At 45.6% G+C, this 20,332-nt stretch overlaps 1 protein-coding gene across 1 annotated transcript in view; it reads right to left on the minus strand.

Moving 5' to 3' along the window:
* The window catches only part of TTLL11 (tubulin tyrosine ligase like 11), a 66,523-nt gene extending 47,834 nt beyond the window's left edge, over nucleotides 1-18,689 (minus strand). Inside the window, exons 1-3 of the mRNA XM_063144503.1 lie at nucleotides 18,578-18,689; nucleotides 3,161-3,257; nucleotides 172-305 (exon numbers count right to left, since the gene is read on the minus strand). Of these exons, the coding sequence (XP_063000573.1) occupies nucleotides 172-303 (132 nt within the window). The 5' untranslated portion in view covers nucleotides 304-305; nucleotides 3,161-3,257; nucleotides 18,578-18,689. The remainder of the gene's footprint in view (nucleotides 1-171; nucleotides 306-3,160; nucleotides 3,258-18,577) is intronic.
* Nucleotides 18,690-20,332: the final 1,643 nt, after the last annotated feature.

Genomic DNA, 20,332 nt, shown 5'->3' on the forward strand with positions numbered 1-20,332 from the left:
CATTGTCTGGGCCAGAGCTAGAGGCAGCTGCACAAGGGCCAAAGGAAGCATCAATTTGACGCCATATTTCAGAGAACGACATGCCCAGGCCCAGCTTCAAAGAAACCCATGATGGGGTGAAACAATGCCGCCGGCACATACAGAGAGAAGAGACAAGGAGAAGCAACCTACCTCCGCGAGGAAGATGGCAAATTCCTCGGGCAAGATCCAGGAGCGGGGGTAGAAGTTGTACTCATCCGGGAAGAGCTCCTGCATTGTCCGCATGGCACGGCTCAGGGTGATCTTCCGCACCATTTCTGTCATGCCTGTGGGAGGAAATTGGCGGTGAACAACGGCCCCAGCAACCCACAGAGCTAGGATCTACAACAGCATTTCCCCGACCTATTGCCCTCAAGATCTGTTGGGACTAGGGTTCCCACAATCCCCAGCCAGCATGGCCGTTGCCTGTGTATGATGGGAGTTATAGTCCAATACATCTGGAGAGAGCCAGGCTGGGGGAAAGCTGCTTCTGTATGCATTACTGTGTTGAGGCTAAGGAATTCCTGGAGGGCATTTGTCTCCCCTGCTACTACAAAAGCTTTACTCTAGCGATGTGCTAGGAGTAGTAGAGATTCTAGAAAAGGCTGTAGCTCCTGCCCACCAGAAAGCAGGGTACGAGCAGCCAATGACTGAGAGAACTTATTTTAATTTGTTATTTTCACCCCAGACAGGATCCCCTAAGGTGACATACAATTAAAACATAGGAATTTCTTAAAGCCTTTTAAAAACATTTAAAAAAATTAAATAATCATAAATAGCAGAATTAGGAACAGGAAATAATATTAATAATATTAAGAACAGAGTGCGGAACTAATACATTAGGGTGCAATCCTATGCATGGCTGTAGGACTTTTTTTGGTCTAAACACGCATAGGATTGCACCCTTAAAATAGTAAAAGCCACGTGGAACAAAAAAGTGCCTAAAACTGAACAAAGAAAGGGTCGAACTAGCTTCCTTTGAGGGAGAGTTCCACAGTTGGGGAGCCACCACAAAGAAAGACCTATTCCATGCTTTCATCAACCCAGCCTCTCTTGGTGGTAGAACATTCAGAAGAGTCTCCAAAGAAGATCTTAAACTGTGGGCAGATTCATACAGGAGGAGGCAGCCGTTCAAATCTACTGGCCCCAATCCATTTAGGGCAAGATGCTGCACTGGGCATCGTGGTGGCATAAGGCAGTTCCTTCATGACTCCCACTTAACAATTTTCCAGCTTCCATTCATGCATTTGAAGGGTTTAGAACGAATGTGTCAGAATCCAAGACGTCACCCATTTGCCCTTCCTCCCTGAGCACCAATCCCGCTGGGGCCTCTAAATAAGGTGGAATGAGAAAGAGCTGGCCGAGTTGTCCACAGTTAGCAGAGAAACCAAACTCTAGACTTTAATTAAGTGTTGTTGTTGGTTTGTGGAGGAGCACTGCCCTTCTGCCTACTCAGTTCCTGCAAAACAAAATGCTCTAGCTCTTTGCAGAGTGCAATAAAATAGAAGCCAAGAGCTGTAATGAATCAATACCGCGCTCCGTAGCTGTTACTTAGCAGGATCCAGGTGGGGATTAAAGGAGTAATAACGGAGGTTTAAAAAGTTTTATAGCCCTGATATCAGGAAAGGGTTGACTAAAACTCCTCAATATTAATCCGTCGGAGGAACTCTGCTTTCCATATCTGTTTTGATGGTCCTTTTTTCTTTTCTCCTCTGTAAAACTACAGTAACACGTTTATTAGTTTTGTCTATTGCACAAGGTCAATTATTTTGGCACTTTTAGAACCCAGGAATTCAACTTCACACCCACAATGAAACTATTCTCAGGATTATTCTGTTTAAATCTGTATCCATAACAACATGGGGCAAATATTGTAAGAACTGCGGGGCGGGGACATGAGAGAAATGCATAGAATTATGAATAGTGTGTGGGATTTGGACATTTCCCACCTTTTCTCATAATACCAGAACTTCTGTAATGAAACTGAACTAGTAATAGGTCCAGAATAAACTTCACTCCTTCCTTCACACAATCTATAATTAACTTGTGGAACTCAATGCCACAAGATGCAAGGGGGTCTGGCTTAAATGGTGCTAAAAGGGGGAGTCAGACAAATGCATGGAAGTCTACTCAGTCATGGTATAAAAATAGAAATATCCTTTATTTTAGAGGATTCCCCTGTTTTAGAGCACATTTTCCACAGACTGCATTATTATGTTGTCTGAATGCAGCCAATGTGGCTTGTTAACCACCCAACAACGAACCATAGCTTCAAAGAAAAAAGCCATACTGTGTGGTTAACAAGCCACACTGTCTGCGTTCGGACAACACACTAATTTACAGTTCAACAAACAAGCCATGGTTCAAAACAACCAACATTCAAGCACTGAGTGTGGGTTAGTGTGTTGTGTGAACAGCCTCACTATCTCGGGACCTAGTTAGGACTAGACAGGAAGGACCGTAGAGCCCTTGTTTTGCATGCAAAAGGTCCCAGGTTTGTTCCCCAGCATCTCCAGGATAGGAGCAAGGAAAATACTCCTGCCTGAAACCCTGAAGAGAGTGGCTGCCAGTCAGTGTAGGCAGTACTAACGGATCTGATAGTCTGAGTCAAGATAAGGCAGCTCCTGATGTTTCTTTATTCAGGATCATGAGGACAGAAACCTTCCTGCCTGAAACCTTGGAGAAAGCAGCTGCCAGTCAGTGTTGACAATACTGGGCTAGATGGACCCAGGGTCTGACTCAATATAAGGCAATATGGGGAGGGCCCTTAGCTCAGAGAAAGAAAGCATACTTTGCATGCAGAAGATTCAGTCCCTGGTACTTGCAGTAATATAAGCCTCAGCTAGTACACAATGGGCAAAGACCTTCTCCCTGCCAGAGAACTTGAGAGTGCTGGTGGCCAATCACAGGATACAAAAACCAGCTGTCTAGATAGGACAATGGTCTGACTAAGGACAGGGCAATATTACACATAGCCTATTCCCCCTCTACAAGAAAGTGCTCAGTGAATATCTGGCCCTCAAGCCGTATCACAAAGTAGAGCAATGTAGGTTGTTTTTTCTCCCTGTCAAATGCATAAAAAAAAGACAGCTCTCCTCCCTGTACATCCATGGTTTTGATTAGCAACACGAAATTCAATTACCTGGAAATTTGTTGACTTGGCCTGAGTAGATGGCATTATCATGAAATGACACAGCGTGCCAATAGATGTCACAGGGCAAGCGGCGACCGAAAGGAAACTGAAGCAGTGGTAAAGGAGGAAAACACAGGGATTAAGAAGAATTAAAACAAGCCAAGTGCACGTTATAAATCTCTCCATATATCCATTTTTAAAAGGGGCTTTGTTTTGGGCTGAAAAAAAGAAATATTTCAGAATTGCAACTCTGCACATATTTTCTTGGGAGTAAACCTCATTGAACACAGTGGGACTCACATCTAAGCATGCAGACACGGGATCAGGCTACACACAAACACACACTCTCGGTCTTCATGATCCTGCACATGCTGGTATAGTCTGATCCTGTGCCTGTTTACTCAGAAGTAAATCCCACTGACTTCAGACCTCATAACAATTTTTTTTAAAGAAATATATCTATATCTATAGTTTCCTGTTTTATGCAGGTTGCAGAATTCAGCTTTTCTGGTTGCAGAATTTTGACTATCTTTGCTAGAGAATTGCCAGAGTTTGCGGAGATATTCGGAAAACAGTGCAGTGTTGTGTTACGAGTGACCAAGTTAGATTTGGGAGAGCAAATCCTTGTTCGGTTATGAAGCTCTCTAATTTCTCACTTTTGAACCATTATGTACACCTCAAGTAAATTATACTTCAAAATTCACACTTCTCCGAATTTTACGATGGAGTTCTCCAATTAAATTCATACAAAGATGTGTATATTAAGGGAAATAATGTCAAAAATGCATTATACTAAGAAAATTGCTTGCAAGAAATATTAATATTATTATGAATGCCTTTTTTAGTGGTTTGCTGCTTTTAATGATGCGCTGGTTTTAAACCTTTGAATTGGTTGTATGTATTTTATGGTGTTTTTATTTGTGTTGTACTCCGCCTTGATCCAGAGGGAGAGGCAGGTATCATCATCATCATCATCATCATCATCATTATTATTATTATTATTATTGGGAGAAACGTGTATGAAAAGTGTTTTCCATTTTCATGCAAACTTTTTTTAAAAAACAATTCACCAGGTTTGGGATGAACTAAACTTAAAAGTTCGCAACAAACTGAATTTAGAAACTGAGAGAAACTGCAATCCATCACAAATGATAATATTCAGTTTAGCAAACCAAGGAGTACATCTTTAACCTTATTGTAAGAACATCCTGGAAACCCAATTAGCTTTGGAAAACAAGCTTTCATACTCTCAACTCACTGGCCTGCTGATTAAGACTGGCCTTGTGGATCCATCTCCTTAAAATAGGCTGACAGTATAGAAAGGAAGACAGGGATCCTTGTATCTTTAACAGTTGTAAAGAAAAGGGAATTTCAGCAGGTGTCATTTCTATGCATGCAGCACCTGGTGAAATTCCCTCTTCATCACAACAGTGAAAGCTGCAGGAGCCCTGCCTAGCATGACCAGATACAGCAGAGGGCAGGGCTCCTGCAGCTTTCACTGTTGTGATGAAGAGGGAATTTCACCAAGTGCTGCATGCCTACAGAGGACACCTGCTGAAATTTCCTTTTCTATACAACTGTTAAAGATATAGGAGCCCTGTCCTCCTTTCCATATAGTCACCCTAAAAGCATTAAGTTCGCTGTCGCTTAAACCGATCAACTTCCGTGGTCCTCCTAGTTTGCGCTTTTATCCACCTGCTCCAAATCACTTTACCACCCCTGGGGACAAACAGCAGGTCTGTGTCTCCAAAAATAAGTAGAACACACTGAGGCATGCAGAAGGGAAGCCGGAGTCATGATGCAAGAATTGCTTGAGGGCAAATGCACCACAGGCCTCCTCCGTGGAGGTGTTGTTGAGCTTCCTGAACTGCAGTGGCTGAGAAACTTGTTCACCGCTGGAAAAGCAACATCACAAAAGTAGCTCACAGGAGAAATACCCTCTGGCTGTTTATGGCTATTTTCTTTGCTAGCATTTTTTTTTCTCTGTTAGGCATAGAAGTATTTTGTGCAAAGCTGAGAAGGAAAGGAAAGAAATGAACTATTCTGCAACTTTCCTCTGAACTGATTCCTTTATTTTTAAAAAAAAAAAATTAAAATGCATCAAAACCTCTGTTTTGGCAGCAACCAGTTTTGAGAAAAAGAGAGGAGGGAATTAATTAATCTGTTAATTGGGCAAATGCTTTCTTTCTCCCCTGCTTAATGGGGTAGGGTGGCACAGACAACAGAGAACAACAGAGAAAGGGGACCTGTGATTCATCTCGTTATTGTTTTATTCAGGGAGACAAGAAAGCAAAGACGCTTGGTTTGGAAGGTGTGAAGAAAAGATTAATTTGCAGGAAAACTATCAAGGGCTATATGCCGCCCACCCAATTTTCTTCCAACGCACCTGCAATGCTGACTTCGAGGTGGGTGTTTTTGTTTCATTCATGTTTTTATTAACTCAAAGTTTAAAATGAAATGTGCATTGAGACATGGTCTCTCACCTACTGCGGTTCACGCAGGCGGTGCAAAAAGGGTTGGAACCAAGTTTGTACTGGATCAACAGCAGTGACGGAAGTGGGCTTCCTTCCCACTGAAAATGCTACACAGAGAATCAGGAGACCCTAATGGGGTGTGCTTTAGCGTGTGGGTGGGGGGACCCCAAATTTGGCCTACTACAAGAGGGCCCCTTTGTCTTGCAGAAGATTCCTTTTTTGTCAAAGAAGGCAGATCCAGTGCTGGCCATTATCCAGTGGATAATGGGACGTAGTCCAACACATCTGGAGGGCACCAGGTTGGAGCAGGATAGAACAGAGAAAGAGCTTACTCCCCTCTCCCCCTCTCTTTCATATAATACTAACGATCACCCAAGGAAACTGATTAATAGGAGGTTTAGGGGAGCAGAAAGGAAGTGTTTTTTCACGCAAAGCATAACTAACCTATGGAACTCACTGCTTCGTGATGTGCTGACAGGCACCGCTTTAAGACAGCTTTTTAAAAAGTATTAAACAAAACCATTGAGGAGGAGAGTAGAAACGGGTGAGAATTCAGCTCCATTCTTTTTTTTTTCTTTTTTTTTTTTTGAATAAGAGCTTCCTCCTTCCAGGCAGAGCGGCTTTGAATGCTTCACGATTAAAAGTCTGGCTTTGAACCCCTGTGTATTCAGCTACGTCTGTGGTGCTGATTTATTTATTTATTACATTTCTATACTGCCCCAAAACCAAAGCTCTCTGGGCAATTCACAAAAATTAAAACCATTAAATACTACATAAAATACATTATAAATGTTTAAAAATTTAAAATTACAGTATAAAATAAAAGTAAAAACCAAGATAAAATGTAGCAGCCATGCAAAGATTTAAACAACAGAATTAAAAGACTAAGGGCACAATACTATGCATGTTTAGACAGAGAAAAGCCCTACAATCCTATGCATGTTTAGACAGCATGGCAGGCTAGAGGGATGCTGGGAGTTGTAGGACTTTTTTTCTGTATAAACATTCATAGCATTGCACCTTAAAATGCTAAAATGCCTGCAAAAATAAAATTTTAAAAAGGCTTCCCCCAGCGCCAGAAAGAGCACAATACAGATGCCAGGCAAGTCTCTCTGGGAAGCTCATTCCACAGCCAGGGTGCCACAGCAGAAAAGGCCCTTCTCCTGGTAGCCACCGGCCTCGTTGAGAAGGACCGTTTAGGGTCCAGGCAGGTACATATGGGAGGAGGCAATACGTCAGGAAACCTCGCCCTAAGCTGTTTAGGGCTTTAAATGTTAATACCAGCACTTGAATACGACCCAGAATTGGACTGGGAGTCACTGTAGATGGAAAAGTACTGGCATAATATTATTATGTTGTCCAATCTCTACTACAAATCTAACTTCCCTATTTTAGATAGTCTCATTAGAACTCGGGGTCATCCCATGAAGCTGATGGGTGGGAGATTCAGAGCAGATCAAAGGAAGTCCTTCTTCACACAGCACAGTAAAACTATGGAATTCGCTACCACAAGATGTATAATGATGGCCACCAATTTGGATGACTTTAAAAAGTGGTTAGATAAATTCTTGGATGAAAAGGCTATCAAGGGCTACTAGCTGATAGTGATGTGCTACCTCCAGTGTCCGAGGCAGTAAGCCTGTGTGCATCAGTTGCTGGGGAACATGGGTGGGAGGGTAGTGTTGCACCCAAGGCCTGCTGGTTGGCCACTGTGTGAACAGACTGCTGGGCTAGATGTAGCTTGGGTCTGATCCAGCATCAGGGCTCTTCTGGTGTTCTTATGTACTTGTATAGGTACATAGAATCATAGAATAGCAGAGTTGGAAGGGGCCTACAAGGCCATCGAGTCCAACCCCCTTCCCAATGCAGGAATCCACCCTAAAGCATCCCTGACAGATGGCTGTCCAGCTGCCTCTTGAATGCCTCTAGTGTGGGAGAGCCCACAACCTCCCTAGGTAACTGATTCCATTGTCGTACTGCTCTAACAGTCAGGAAGTTTTTCCTGATGTCCAGCCGGAATCTGGCTTCCTTTAACTTGAGCCCGTTATTCCGTGTCCTGCACTCTGGGAGAATCGAGAAGAGATCCTGGCCCTCCTCTGTGTGACAACCTTTTAAGTATTTGAAGAGTGCTATCATGTCTCCCCTCAATCTTCTCTTCTCCAGGCTAAACATGCCCAGTTCTTTCAGTCTCTCTTCATAGGGCAGACAAGTCCTCTCCATGTTGGGAACAGCTATTGAATTTGGCTGGTGCAGGTGGGTGAGTATTTTGTTTCAGTTCATTTTTTATAAGAATGTACCAAAATTCTCACTTCTGTTCATAAACGAGATTAATAGAACATGAATGTGGGAGAAAGCAAAACTCAGAGATTCGTCGGTCTATGAAACAAACGAAGAGCCATTAGCCATGATAGCCAAACTGACCCTCCATGTACTTCGAACACAGTTTTGGCAACTTGTGGCTCTCAGATGTTTTTGCTAACAACTCCCATCAGCCCTAGCAAGGGAAGATGGGAGTTACAGAACAACACTAACTGGAAGGTCATAAGTTGGCCACCCCTGATTAGCAGTGCACCGTTTACTCAGAGGTAAGTCCCACCAATTCCAACGGGACATACTCCATCGTTAAGTGTACATTACAGCCTAAATATCAGCTATCAAAAGCAGAAATGGCCCTCTCCCTCACACCTCGCCCGTGAGTGCGAGAGACATCTGGTTAGCTGCCGCTGCAGACAGAACCTGGGATAAAACCTTGCAAGGCAATTCTTAAGTGCTTAAAAGTCTTAAAATTGAGAGCTTGCATCTTTAATAAGAGCACGTTGGAAAGATGAAGGGCCGTCATCTTTGCTGCCTAAGAGAGAAAAGCTGGCAATATTAGCATTCCGCAGTCTTCCCCCGCTACAGTGTAACAAATCAGATTATCCCAGCTACAAGCTAATTAATTCTGAAACAAGCACAAGGAAGGAGTTTCTCCACGCAGCCCTTCAACAATACAGCAGCAGGAAGAACTACAGAGGGACAAACAGATCCAAGAACTGCAACAACAACATTCAAGAGCGAAGACCAGGTCAGCAAAAGGGTTGAAGCCCAGGAATATTTTACTGCAGCCTTCCTCCACCTGGGGCGCTCCAGATGTGTTGGACTACAACTCCCAGAATGCCCCAGCCAGCTCTGCTGAATGTTGGTTCATGGCATCAAGGAGTTGAGGAAGAGGGGGGGAACTCTACATATTTTTATTACAGCTGTAAGAATTAGCAAACTTTTAAAAAATGTCACACAAAAAGCACCTTGCACAAAAGAAAAAATACAGAATCCATACGAGGGTAATACCTTTTATTAGGCCAACTCGACAGTCACAAAATACCGTGCTAACTTTCAAGTCCAGCTGAACTCTTCATCAAACACTTTGAGTTGGCCTAATAAAAATTATTACCCAAAATTAAAATGCAATTTTTAAAATGAAGACGCATAGAGATTAAATTTCTAAAATGAGGAACATCAGAGGAGCAAAGTTACCTAAAAGCCATGTAGTAGGAGTGTGCATTAGTTACTTAGTTATTTTTATTCTCCCAGCATTTTAAGTAGGGGTGTGCACGGACCCCCCGCTCCGCTTCTCTTCCAGATCCGCAATTTGCGGATCGGGCCGCTTCGCTCCGCCCCCGCTCCGCCTATGTCCGCTCCGCTCCGCTGCGGAGCTCCGGATCTGGATCGGAGCTCAGTTCCCCCCCCCCATAGGCTTGCATTAAGCTAAAAAAGTATACAACTTTTTTTCTGTTAAAGTTAGAAACCTCAAGTTTGGCACCATGACACCTCATGGATGTATACACACGCACGCCAAGACTCAAGGCAATCCCATCATCCCCTGATTTTGGGGGAATTTATGAAAATCGGGCACCCCATTCACACCCCTTTCGATAGCTCCGTCAATTTGCACGTTAGAAACCTCAAACTTGCCACCATGACAGCTTATCCAGGGATACACATGCACGCCAAGACTCAAGGCAGTCCCATCATCCCCTGATTTTGGGGGAATTTATGAAAATCGGGCACCCCATTTGCAGACGTGGGTTGTTCTCCAACGGTTTGACAGATTAAAAAAATTGAAGCGGGCACCCTCACAGATGCCATCTAGAGCCACATTCATGGCAAGACTCAAGCAAATCCCATCATCCCCTGATTTTTGGCAGGGCTCTAACCTTTTAACTCACCCCAAATCAAGTCCCATGAAGCGCTTCTCTTCGCCTTGCTTCTACGGGTCCCCGGGCCGCTTCTAGTCTGCCTCTGGGCAAGGCGGAGCAGGCCAATTTGCTTCTGATTCGCAGCTTCTAATTGGAGTGGAGCACATCCCTAATTTTAAGTCTATAAATAAATTTTAACTTGGTGTTTTAAATTTGTAATTTTGCATTGCTGCTGTTTTTATCTGGTTGAGCTTTTATATTGTATTTTATATTATGGTTTTATACTGTTGTTATACTTTGAATGTTTTTAATTTTTGTGAACCACCCAGAGAGCTCCGGCTATTGTGCCGTATAGAAATGTAATTAATAAATAAATAAATAGTGCAGAAAGAAATGCACTCTGCACATGGCAAGAGGCATGCTTCTTATTCATTCTGGTATTTATAAACCATTTTTTCCTAAGACTCAGTGGTGAATGCATCATAACATAAAACATCATAAAAACAGTATATAATAAAATACAAAACAAGCAGCATTTTTTGTGGGGGAGAGGGCAGAGCTAACTATAGAAAAGAACAATACCAACCAAAAGCTTGCAGAAAAAGAAAACTTTCACAGCTACTTCTAACTCCATTCGAACTTCCTTCACAGAAGGTCCCAAAGTTTCAGGGGCTACTGACAAAAAGGCCCTGTTTCTGGTAGTTACTGTTTTGACAGAGCAGCAACCAGCTGTCCAAACCTCAGATTGTAAAGGGTGTCCTATTTTTATTGCTCCATGCCCTAAACTGAAAACTGACGGCGGGCAGAGTTTGTGTGCCATCCCTGCTCCACGGTAGCCCTTGCTGAGTGCTAACCCACAGCATTCTCTAGTAGTTAATCTCAGTTGTTCCCTTACACTCCAGTTGGCTGGCTTGCCTTTCTTTTTAGATCCGGGTGCCCTCTGGCAAATGAAGTGAGGAAGACGCCTTTCAGTGGTGGCATCTCAGTTGTGAAATGCTCTCTCCAGACAGACCTGGTGCCTTCATTGTCGTCTTATTGGTGCCGAGAAGACCTTTTAATTTTCCCAGGCTTCTGTTTTGGTTTTTAATGTTATTGTTGTTCTTTTAGATCTTTACCCTGCAGGTGGTTTTTACTCTGGGGTTTTGTTTTGGTTTCTGTCTTAAACTTTTTTATATTAGGTTTTATCATGTTGTATTTTAGAGTTTTAATTTTTGTGAACTGTCTAGTGGGCTTCGGCTATTGGGCAGTATAGAAATAATACACATATACATAAATCTCAAAGTACATAGACACTGTTACAGTCTCCATTGTCTCAGGTTTTTAAATCCACTTTACTGTGCCTTTCAGGGATCCATTTTTGCTCAGATGCAAGCAGCAGTCATGTTAAGTCTGGCTGCATATACTTTAAGCCACTGGCTGCATACATTTACACACACACACACACACACAGGAAAATTAGCTTGCCCCCATGGTAAGAACACAGAGGTAATAACCTGCATTTGTGTGACTCACTACCAACCAGCAGGGTACAAAGTGTGCACTGTCTTCTCTGATGACGCAAGAGAGTGCAAATAAACGGTACCAACCAACACTCAATAGAAATGAAAACACCAACACTAAAAGTCGCTTTTCAGACATTATCAGGGCTAAACAAATGCACGTGGGAGCAATGCAGCCACTATCTCACTCTTTGGCACATATAAAGAGAGACCCCATACCTACAGCTGTACCAAAACAAAACAAAAAAATGCATATGCATAAATAAAATAAAATACTCTGTAATTCATAGCCCACTTGAAATGGCTTCCTGCTACTAGCACTATGCTTTATTTTATTTTTTTCAAGGCCTGGATGTCATGTGCCATTTTCTTGGCTGTGCCTGTATATACACACATTTTATGCATTCGAGTGGAGGGAGGGAAAATGAAGATTTGGAGCACCGTGTATGAAACGGACCGTTTCCTTCTAATAGGGAAAAAGGTTAGGAAGATGCGCTAAAAAAGTAGAGAATCAAAAGAAGAGGGTGGGGCAGGGTGTGCCTGAAAGGCCAAGAAATCAACGCTTGAAACACCGACAGGTGTGGCACAACTATTTGCATAGCAGTGCAGGTGAAACAATGCTGCTGTAACCATGGCAACAGATACACAGAAATGAAGCTCACACCGCAATTTGTTTCCACGCTCCTTCAGATTCACCAACCTGAACACCCCTCCCTATGCATGTGTGTCTGTGCCCCCTGCCCAAAGTGAGCCATATAGCTTTTGATGGGTCTTACTCCTAAGAAAGCATCATGCATACAATTGCAGCCGTAACAGACTCCATTCCATCCTCCCAACGCCACCTTTTCCGTACAGCTGGGTGCAGGTTGTGGGTTGTGCCAATGTCTTCATGGAAAAGGTGGGGTTTGGGGATTTCGAAAGCCGTAGGACTCAATTTGGGGCTGGGGACATGCATAAGTATTACTGTAATGTAACTGCATTCAGACACATTCACCCTCTTGTTCTCTTTTTCCCCAGAGTTGCTACTGTACATGGCACAGAGTAACAAGCAAAAATGGACAGGTCTTTACCCCAAGGAGCTTACAACAAGATTTGCCTTGGAGATATATCTTTTCAGAGATCTCAGCAGGTTATTTTTTTTAAAACCCCTGAAGGCCCAAAGGGCAGCAGAAGCTGGTGGCTCTGATGTCAGTGGGGCAGTGAATCCACTCCAGGTTTCAGTCAGACCTCTAAAGGAGCTATACCACTGAAAGCACCTTGGATCAGTCCTTTAGACCTCTGACTGGTTCTGACTGAAACCCAGAGTGGATTCACCACCCCACAGACATTGGAGCCACCAGCCTCCGCTGGTAGAGGCCCAAAGCACATTGGGCTTCTTCAAAGAATAAAACTAAATATATATAATATTAAGACTTTGACTCATTTTCCTACAGAATAACATAAGCAAAGACAGACCTTACAGCTGCAATTTCAATTGTTTGCTTCTGTGTCTCTGTGCCACATATAGCGATGCCATTACTGATATGCTTCCACAACCTGATTTGAAATATTCATTTTAGATTTAAAGCCCACCATATCTTGATGCCTCGATGGGAGGTTTTTGTAAGGGTGTAGAAAATTTGGGTACAAATTGGAACTGAGAGGTCGGGTGCTGAGAGGTGTCACCACTGGCTTATAGAATCATAGAATCATAGAATAGCAGAGTTGGAAGGGGCCTACAAGGCCATCGAGTCCAACCCCCTGCTCAATGCAGGAATCCACCCTAAAGCATCCCTGACAGATGCTGTTAAACAAAGATTCTCTAGGCTTTATACAAATAAAAATACAATTTAAAACACCCAAAATACAAATCTTTGAAAGGAGGGAGAATTGGAGCCATTCACAGAGGGGAAGAGGTTATTCACAGAGGGGAAGAGCAGGTGATGACTGATAGTGGAATTGAACCTTCACATTCTGAGGCAATGCACCTTTGAATACCACATGCAAAGAGATGGAGAACAGCGGAAATGTTGCTTGTGCAGTTCTTGGTGGTCCCTGGGCAGCCACCGTGTAGAAGAAGACATTTCTAACACATGAGGACTAGGTGCTTAGCTTTTGTTTTGTTTTTAAGGAAGAAACGAAGGCTGAAATTCTCACGTTTCCCACAGATGCATGTCATTTACAGAGGCACAAAAAATGCATGAAGCTGCAGGTGTCAATATAGAAATGAACACACACACACACACACACACACACACACAGACATACAAACACCTAGCCTGCCAGAAAAATGCCGTTCAGGATCTGAAATTGGAACTTCTGGATTCTGGTCTCACAAATAGTTTTTTGAGCACATGCGTGCGCGCGCGCACACACACACACACACACACATATATATATATATATATATATATATATATATATATATATATATATATATACACACACACACACACACATAATCATAACAAAAAGCAATGGCTCCCCCTGCAGGCCAAAGTGTCCCCACTAAACCATGCCTCCAGCTCCAGATACAGTAGAACAGTACTTCAGGTAGCATTCTGCTTTCAGAGCTAATTATGCTAATTCCTTGATATTATGCAAATGACATGTCGGACGAAGGTGTCAACTTGTTCCAAAAGGATTTGTTCAGAGGACTTTTCGGAAGCGTTATCCGTTCTGATTTACACTGACATACATAATTCTCAGCTAGCCTTCTGGTTGCACTTTTGCAAATGATTTCAGCAAGTCAGCCCGTAACGCATCTATCTCGTTAGCACAAAATCCAATTTTAGCCAGCCTTGTTTCTACTGACCTCTTCCTTTCCCAAAGCTGCAAGAACTTGGAATCAGGAACCTGTTTAGCAAGCAAATGCACGGAACGTGCTGGCACCACACTAATCGCAGAAGCTGGTGAGCCATGAAGGGCTGCGTTCAGTGCAATAGCACCCCAAGACATGACTGGTCCCCTGGATTCCAAATGCATGATCATACCGTCCCCCAATTCACATTATGCACATCCTGTACAGCATTGCCAAACAGCCAAAATTTCACTGATCCTCACCAAAATTGTCTTGGGGCCAGGTTATCCGAAGGATCACCTCTTTTCGTATGTACCTGCCCGCACCCTAAAATCATCTTCAGGGGTCCTTCTCCATGAGCCCCTGCCAAAGGAAGTGAGGCGGTGGCTAGCAGGAGGAGGGCCTTTTCTGCTGTGGCACCCGGCTGTGGATTGAGCTCCCTAGAGAGGTTCACCAGGTACCTATGTTGTGTTCTTTCAGCCACTAGGTGAAGACCTTTTTATTTCCCCAGTATTTTAGCATTTTACCATCCTAGTCTTTTAGCTCTGCTGTTTTAAATCCACATTTTAAATCTGTATTTTAGATTTCTACATTGGTGCTTGGTTTTATTCTGGTTAACCACTAAATCACACTGGTTTCCAAGTCAGATCCAGCAGGGGGCTCTTCTTACATAGTATTGGAAAAAGCATTCCTGCCCCATCTTTTTTTTTAGCACTGGGTCATCTGCAGTTTAATGAAGTCAGCCTTCCCCAATTTGCTACCCTGGTTGGATCACAATTCCCATTAGACCCAGCCACCCTGCTCATTTGGCCATGCTGCCTGGGGATTATGAGCGCTGTAGTCCAACACATCTATAAGGCTTCACATTTAGAAAGGCTGACAAGTACTTAAATTAAAAATAACATTTTAAAAAACAAAAAACGTGGTGCCCGAAAAATCAGAAGTGCCTTCTTCATCAATTTAAAATGTTTCAAATTAATTAATCTAGCCAGTTTGAAAGTTGCAGAAGTCTCCTTCACTTACTCTTTGTCAACAGTGGCATTTATAACAGGTCACAACGGGGCTGTTTTATTGAATACGCAAAAGGGGAAATTGCTCTGGGCTTTCTCCTATCAGGGGCCCACCCAAGCCCAGATTCCAAGATTTTGTTAGTTTGTTTTCAGAAAGTAAGTTTCTAGTCCTTGCAGATCTGGAGCTATAAGGCAAAATATGCAGGCAGCATTCTGCCCCGTCATTTAGTGAGAAATTAGCTTGGTCCTGCCTTCTACTATTGTAACTAATGAGAGGTGTCATTGCTCAAATTGACATGTAAGGAAAACCACAAGATGTAACAATAGCCCCCAGTTTTGGATGGCTTTAAAGAGGGTTTAGAGACACTTATGGTGGATAAGGCTATCAATGGCTACTGGTAATAATGGTTTTATCCTATCCCCCCAGTATCAGATGCAGTATACCAGCTGCTGGGGAACATGGGCAGGAGGGTACTGTTGCACTCATATCCTGGTTTGGGGGCATTTCCTACTGGAACTTCCATTTGGACTAAACAGTCTTTTTTGGTCCGATCCAGCATGACTCTTCTTGCGTTTCTATTAAGGATGGGAAGCCACACAGGCCTGGCTAGAGGCTGGCTGTAGCCCAAGTATAAACACCCTGGTCTGGCCAGTGATGTGAGGTCGAGATCTGTCCATCACGTAAAATATTCCACTGCTCTATTTTTCCACAGAATTTGTTTTCCATTTTTAAAACACGTTGTTCTATAAGATACATTGGTGACATGATGAATGGGCGCAATGCCATTTAGACCGGGCAATTTCAGAGTTGTCATTCACTTCCTCCTCCTCCTCCACCACCACCAAATGAGGTGCCTCTGGTTGGTGGACCCCTGCAAGGGATGTGTGAACCTACTATCCTTTCCCAGCTCCAGATTAGATTAATACAATGCACATCACAACAACAACACACTGTGCCTGGCTCAATCCCTGCTTCACATCACTGACCAGCAGCAATGAGAGTAAGAGCATTGCACATCGCAATGATGTCACAATATGCATTGTGTTCAACTAGGTATTAAGAGGACAAGAGCTGGAAATGTCCCAGAGCTGTGTTAGCCCCCAGCCCGCCCGCCCCCCCAACATCTCATTGGACCCTGTGTTTGTTTCTAAGGAGGGTCCCTGTTTCCAGAAAGGAAGGCTCTGCTTACCTGCACAACAGTTAAACCTACCCAGTGTCTAACCACTCCCTTCAGCAAGGCACAACTCCAAAGGGACCTGCAGCCTCCCAACACCAATTTGGTCACCAGGGAGAGGAGAAAGCTCATGAACAAATAAAACTGCATCAACACCCCACAAAGCTGGACAGAAGCCAGCCACACAGCCTGAGGAGTCAGGGCACTGACATGCAACCAAGGCAACAGTGTGTACACCACAATTCTGAGGGAGCAGAGCAAAAGGCACAGGATTGCAGGCATAAAACGTCTCCCTAGATATCTGAGCTTTCCTTTGCCTTTTAAAAGGGACGCTTATGCCTGAGGACACATGCTTGAAATACCTTAAATAGGAGAAGCTTAGAAAGGCCACAGTGTGATGTTTTCAGTGGCAGGACAGGAGAAAAAGTTTTGCAAAATCAGTGGCAGGGGAAACCCATGCAAATGTGTTCTGTTTGCATAATTTATACAAGTTGTAAAATCCACCTTTTTCCTTGGCGCACATTCTGGACTGCAGGATTTTAAGACCTTTAGCACAAAATACGCTCAGCTGCAAATTAGACTAATGATAGAAGAGAATGCTAGGGATGAAACCCAGTTGGTGTCTGCAGGTTTGGGGGCAGGATGCCCCCAAATACAAGTGGATGGGGAAGCAAACAAGACTGGACCGAGGCGAAAGGCTTCCATGTGATGTTTGTGGGGCTTCCAGGCTGGCCACTAAAATGGACCTTCAGTTTGATTCAGTGTTGCTCACCTTATGCTATCTAAGGGTGCAATCCTATGCATGTTTAGGCAGGAAAAAAGTTCTACAATTCCCAGATGCCCCATTGCCCCAGCCAGCTGGGAGTTGTAGGACTTTCTTCCTGTCTAAACATGCATAGGATTGGACCCTAAATCAAGCCTCCATATTCCAAGAGTCTAGCTCTGTATACCAGATGAGGCTGAGCGACAAGAAAATAAAGGCCGTGCCTTTACGCCCTACTTATGGGTTTCTCAGAAGCACATGGCAGGCCATTGTGAGAAACAGTGTGCTACATGGCCTTGATCCAGCAATCAGGTTCTTCTAACTCTATGCAAAATGACTATTTTGTGTAGTTCACAGAAACTGACCCATAACTATCCAGTTGAACATTTTGTTTTAACTTTGTTTAGATCTTTGTTTAGCCTACCCCACCACCACCACCACCACCTGTCTGGGGCTGATAGGAGCTGTAGTTCAAACACATATGAAGGGTACCAAGTTGGGGGAAGACTATGGTAAACATTTTTTTGATGTTGAATAAATATGTGGAATGATATATTTAACTATGAAAAAACCCTTGAGATTAATATAAAACCCCACAGCTAACTCTGTTTGCAGCAAATGGACATCGACATGAAGGAAAAACATACAAAAGAGCTCTCTGACAGTTTCCAAAGTATCTGTCAAAGGACTACCCTATGGGAGACCTCTTGGAGCGGGAAGCGTTATGACTCAGTTACCCAAGAAACCTGTACAAAGGGAAACGAAGACAAACCTTCTAGGTACGGGACACAGCCTGTCTGCTCCGTACGAAGACAGGTATGGGGCAGACAAGCTCTGCCCCATGTCTATGTGGGCACACATGGCCACATCTTCACAGTCCAGCCCTGGGCCCAGAGAGGCCGTTTATTCCTCCAGCAGGCCATGGCTCTCCAAAATCATGACTGTCCGCCATCACCACCTGAGATCCTTACACTGGAGAGATTTGGGCCTCTTGCATGGGCCCCATCATTTCTGGGAAGGGCTGCCGCTCAGCAGTACAGCCCCTGCTCTGCAGGCAAAAAAGGCTCCTAAGTTCAACTCCAGCAAACCTGGCACCTGCAAGACAGCTACAGCTGGGAAAAAACCCCAGTCTGAACCCCCAGAGAACTTTATCCCACACACACACACACCCCTTGCTGAGTCAGCCTGTTTGTCCATCTCTAACCCCATATTGCCCACCAGCTAGATTAGACTACAACTCCCATTTGCTCCAGCTGGGGATGCTGGGAGTTGCAGTCTAACACATCTCACCTCCTTGTAACAACCTTCCCAAACCTCCGGATGTGTTTCGATTACAAGTCCCATAAATCCCAGTATGATTGGGGCTGATAGGAGTTGTAGTACAACCCAGGAATTGCTGGAGTGTGTGCCAGGGCAGTTGAGAATTGCAGCCCCAGACATCAGGAGAGCACCACTTTGCCTGGGGCTGATGGGAGTTGCAGTCCAAGCCCCTCTGAAGGGCGGCGGGCTGCCCCCTCCTCACGCCCGCACACCCCGCGGGCGCCCCCTCACCTCTTTCCAGCGCAGCTGCCGCAGGCTGAGCTTGAGCGCCTCGAGCGAGGTGCGCGCTTTGGAGCTGTCCACGGTGACAGGCCGCGGGGCGCGGCGGGGGCGCGGCCGAGGCGCCGGCCCGGCCAGGCCCTTCTTCCTCCTGGGCGTGGGCGGCAGCGAGGCCGGCGGAGGCGGCTCCTTGGCGGTGGCTCCTGCTGCTGCTGCCGCCGCCGCCGCCGCTCCGCCTCGGCGCCCGGCCGAGCCCAGCGACGTCCCCGGAGAGGCGCGCGCCAAGGCCGCTGCGCCCGGGCCTCTTCTCGGCGACGCCGCGCCCTCCGGCTGCGCCCCGGCCCGGCGCGCCTCCGCCTTCTCCCCCTCCTCCTCCTCCTCCTCCTCCTGCTCTTCTCCTTGGACGCAGGCGGCGGTGCCGGACGGAGGCGGCCTCTCCATGGGTCCGGCGGCGGGCCAGGGCCGGCTCCTCTCCTGCTGCAGCCGCCGCCGCCGCCGCCGCTGCTCCACCTCCTCCTTCCCCCTCAGCCACCACGACCAGCCGGGCGGAGGGGAACTGAGCATGCTCCCCGGAGCCGCCGCCGCCGCTGCTGCCGCCGCCGCCGCCGCTTGTTACCCCGGACGCAGCCGCCCAAACCGACGCGGCGCAGCCTTCGCCGCCCGCCGCGCCTCTCGCTCTGGCTCTGGGGCGGCCCCGCGCGCAAGGCGCGCCTCGCCGCCGGGCCCAGCAGGGACCGCCGCGCCTGGCTCGCTGCTTCCAGGCCGGCCAGCCGGTTTCCCTCAAAGTTGACTCCGTTTCCCTGAGGGAAACTGAGGCAAGAAGGGAGGCAAAACACCGCGTTCCCCGCCCCCTCCCACCGTTCTCTTTCTCCTGTTTCTATCTCAGTTTCCCTCGAAGTTTACTCCGTTTTCGGGTGGCCGTTTGGAAAGGAGGACCGGGCTCCTGCACCTTTAACAGTGGTCTAGAATAGGGAATTTCAGCGGGTGTCCTTTGTAAGCATGCAGGCAGCACCTGGTGAAGTTCCCTTTTCTAGACCACTGTTAAAGGTACAGGAGCCCGGTCCTCCTTCCCTTACGGTCGCCCTACGTCCCGGCCTATCTTTCTTGCCTTAGTTTCCCTTAAACTTTGAGGGGAAACTGAGGCAAGAAAAAAGGGAGGGAAAGCAGAAAGTGGCGATCTCTCCCCTCTTCTCTGTTTCTACCTCAGTTTCCCTCAAAGAAACTGAGGCAAAAAATAAAGGCAGGCATTGGGGGGGGTTGTTTTGTTTTCTTCCCTTCTCTTTCTCCTTCTTTCTACCTCAGTTTCCCTAAAGTGCTCTATCCCTCCTCTGCTTCTGCCTCAGTTTCCCCTCAAAATCTGAGGGAAACTCAGGCAAGAAAAAAAGGAAGGCACAAAGTCCTCCGCCTTCCGTTCTGCCTCAACTCCCTTCAAAGCGCTCTGTCTCGCTCTCTTTCCCTGCTTCTGCCTCAGTTTCCCCCAAGGTGCCTGCCTTCCTTTCTTCCATTCTGTTTCCCTCAAATGTCTTCCTTGCTTGCTTTCTGCCTCAGTTTCCCCTGTGTCCCCTTTCCTAATTTCGTGCCTGCCCAGCCCTGTCTCTCATCAGGTGGCTGCTCACTCTTCACACATGAAAACATTTCAGTTAGAAGAGGAAGATGAGTGCCGGTGAATCCTCACATGGAGACCAATGGAGGAGGGGGAGGGGGAGGGAGGGATAAAATGTGTCCCCCAAATCCTCAGTAAGATCCTAAAACCCAGCAACCAGGTCT

This window comes from Elgaria multicarinata, chromosome 19 (genome assembly GCF_023053635.1).
Source record: "Elgaria multicarinata webbii isolate HBS135686 ecotype San Diego chromosome 19, rElgMul1.1.pri, whole genome shotgun sequence".
NCBI classification, from domain to species: Eukaryota; Metazoa; Chordata; class Lepidosauria; order Squamata; family Anguidae; genus Elgaria; species Elgaria multicarinata.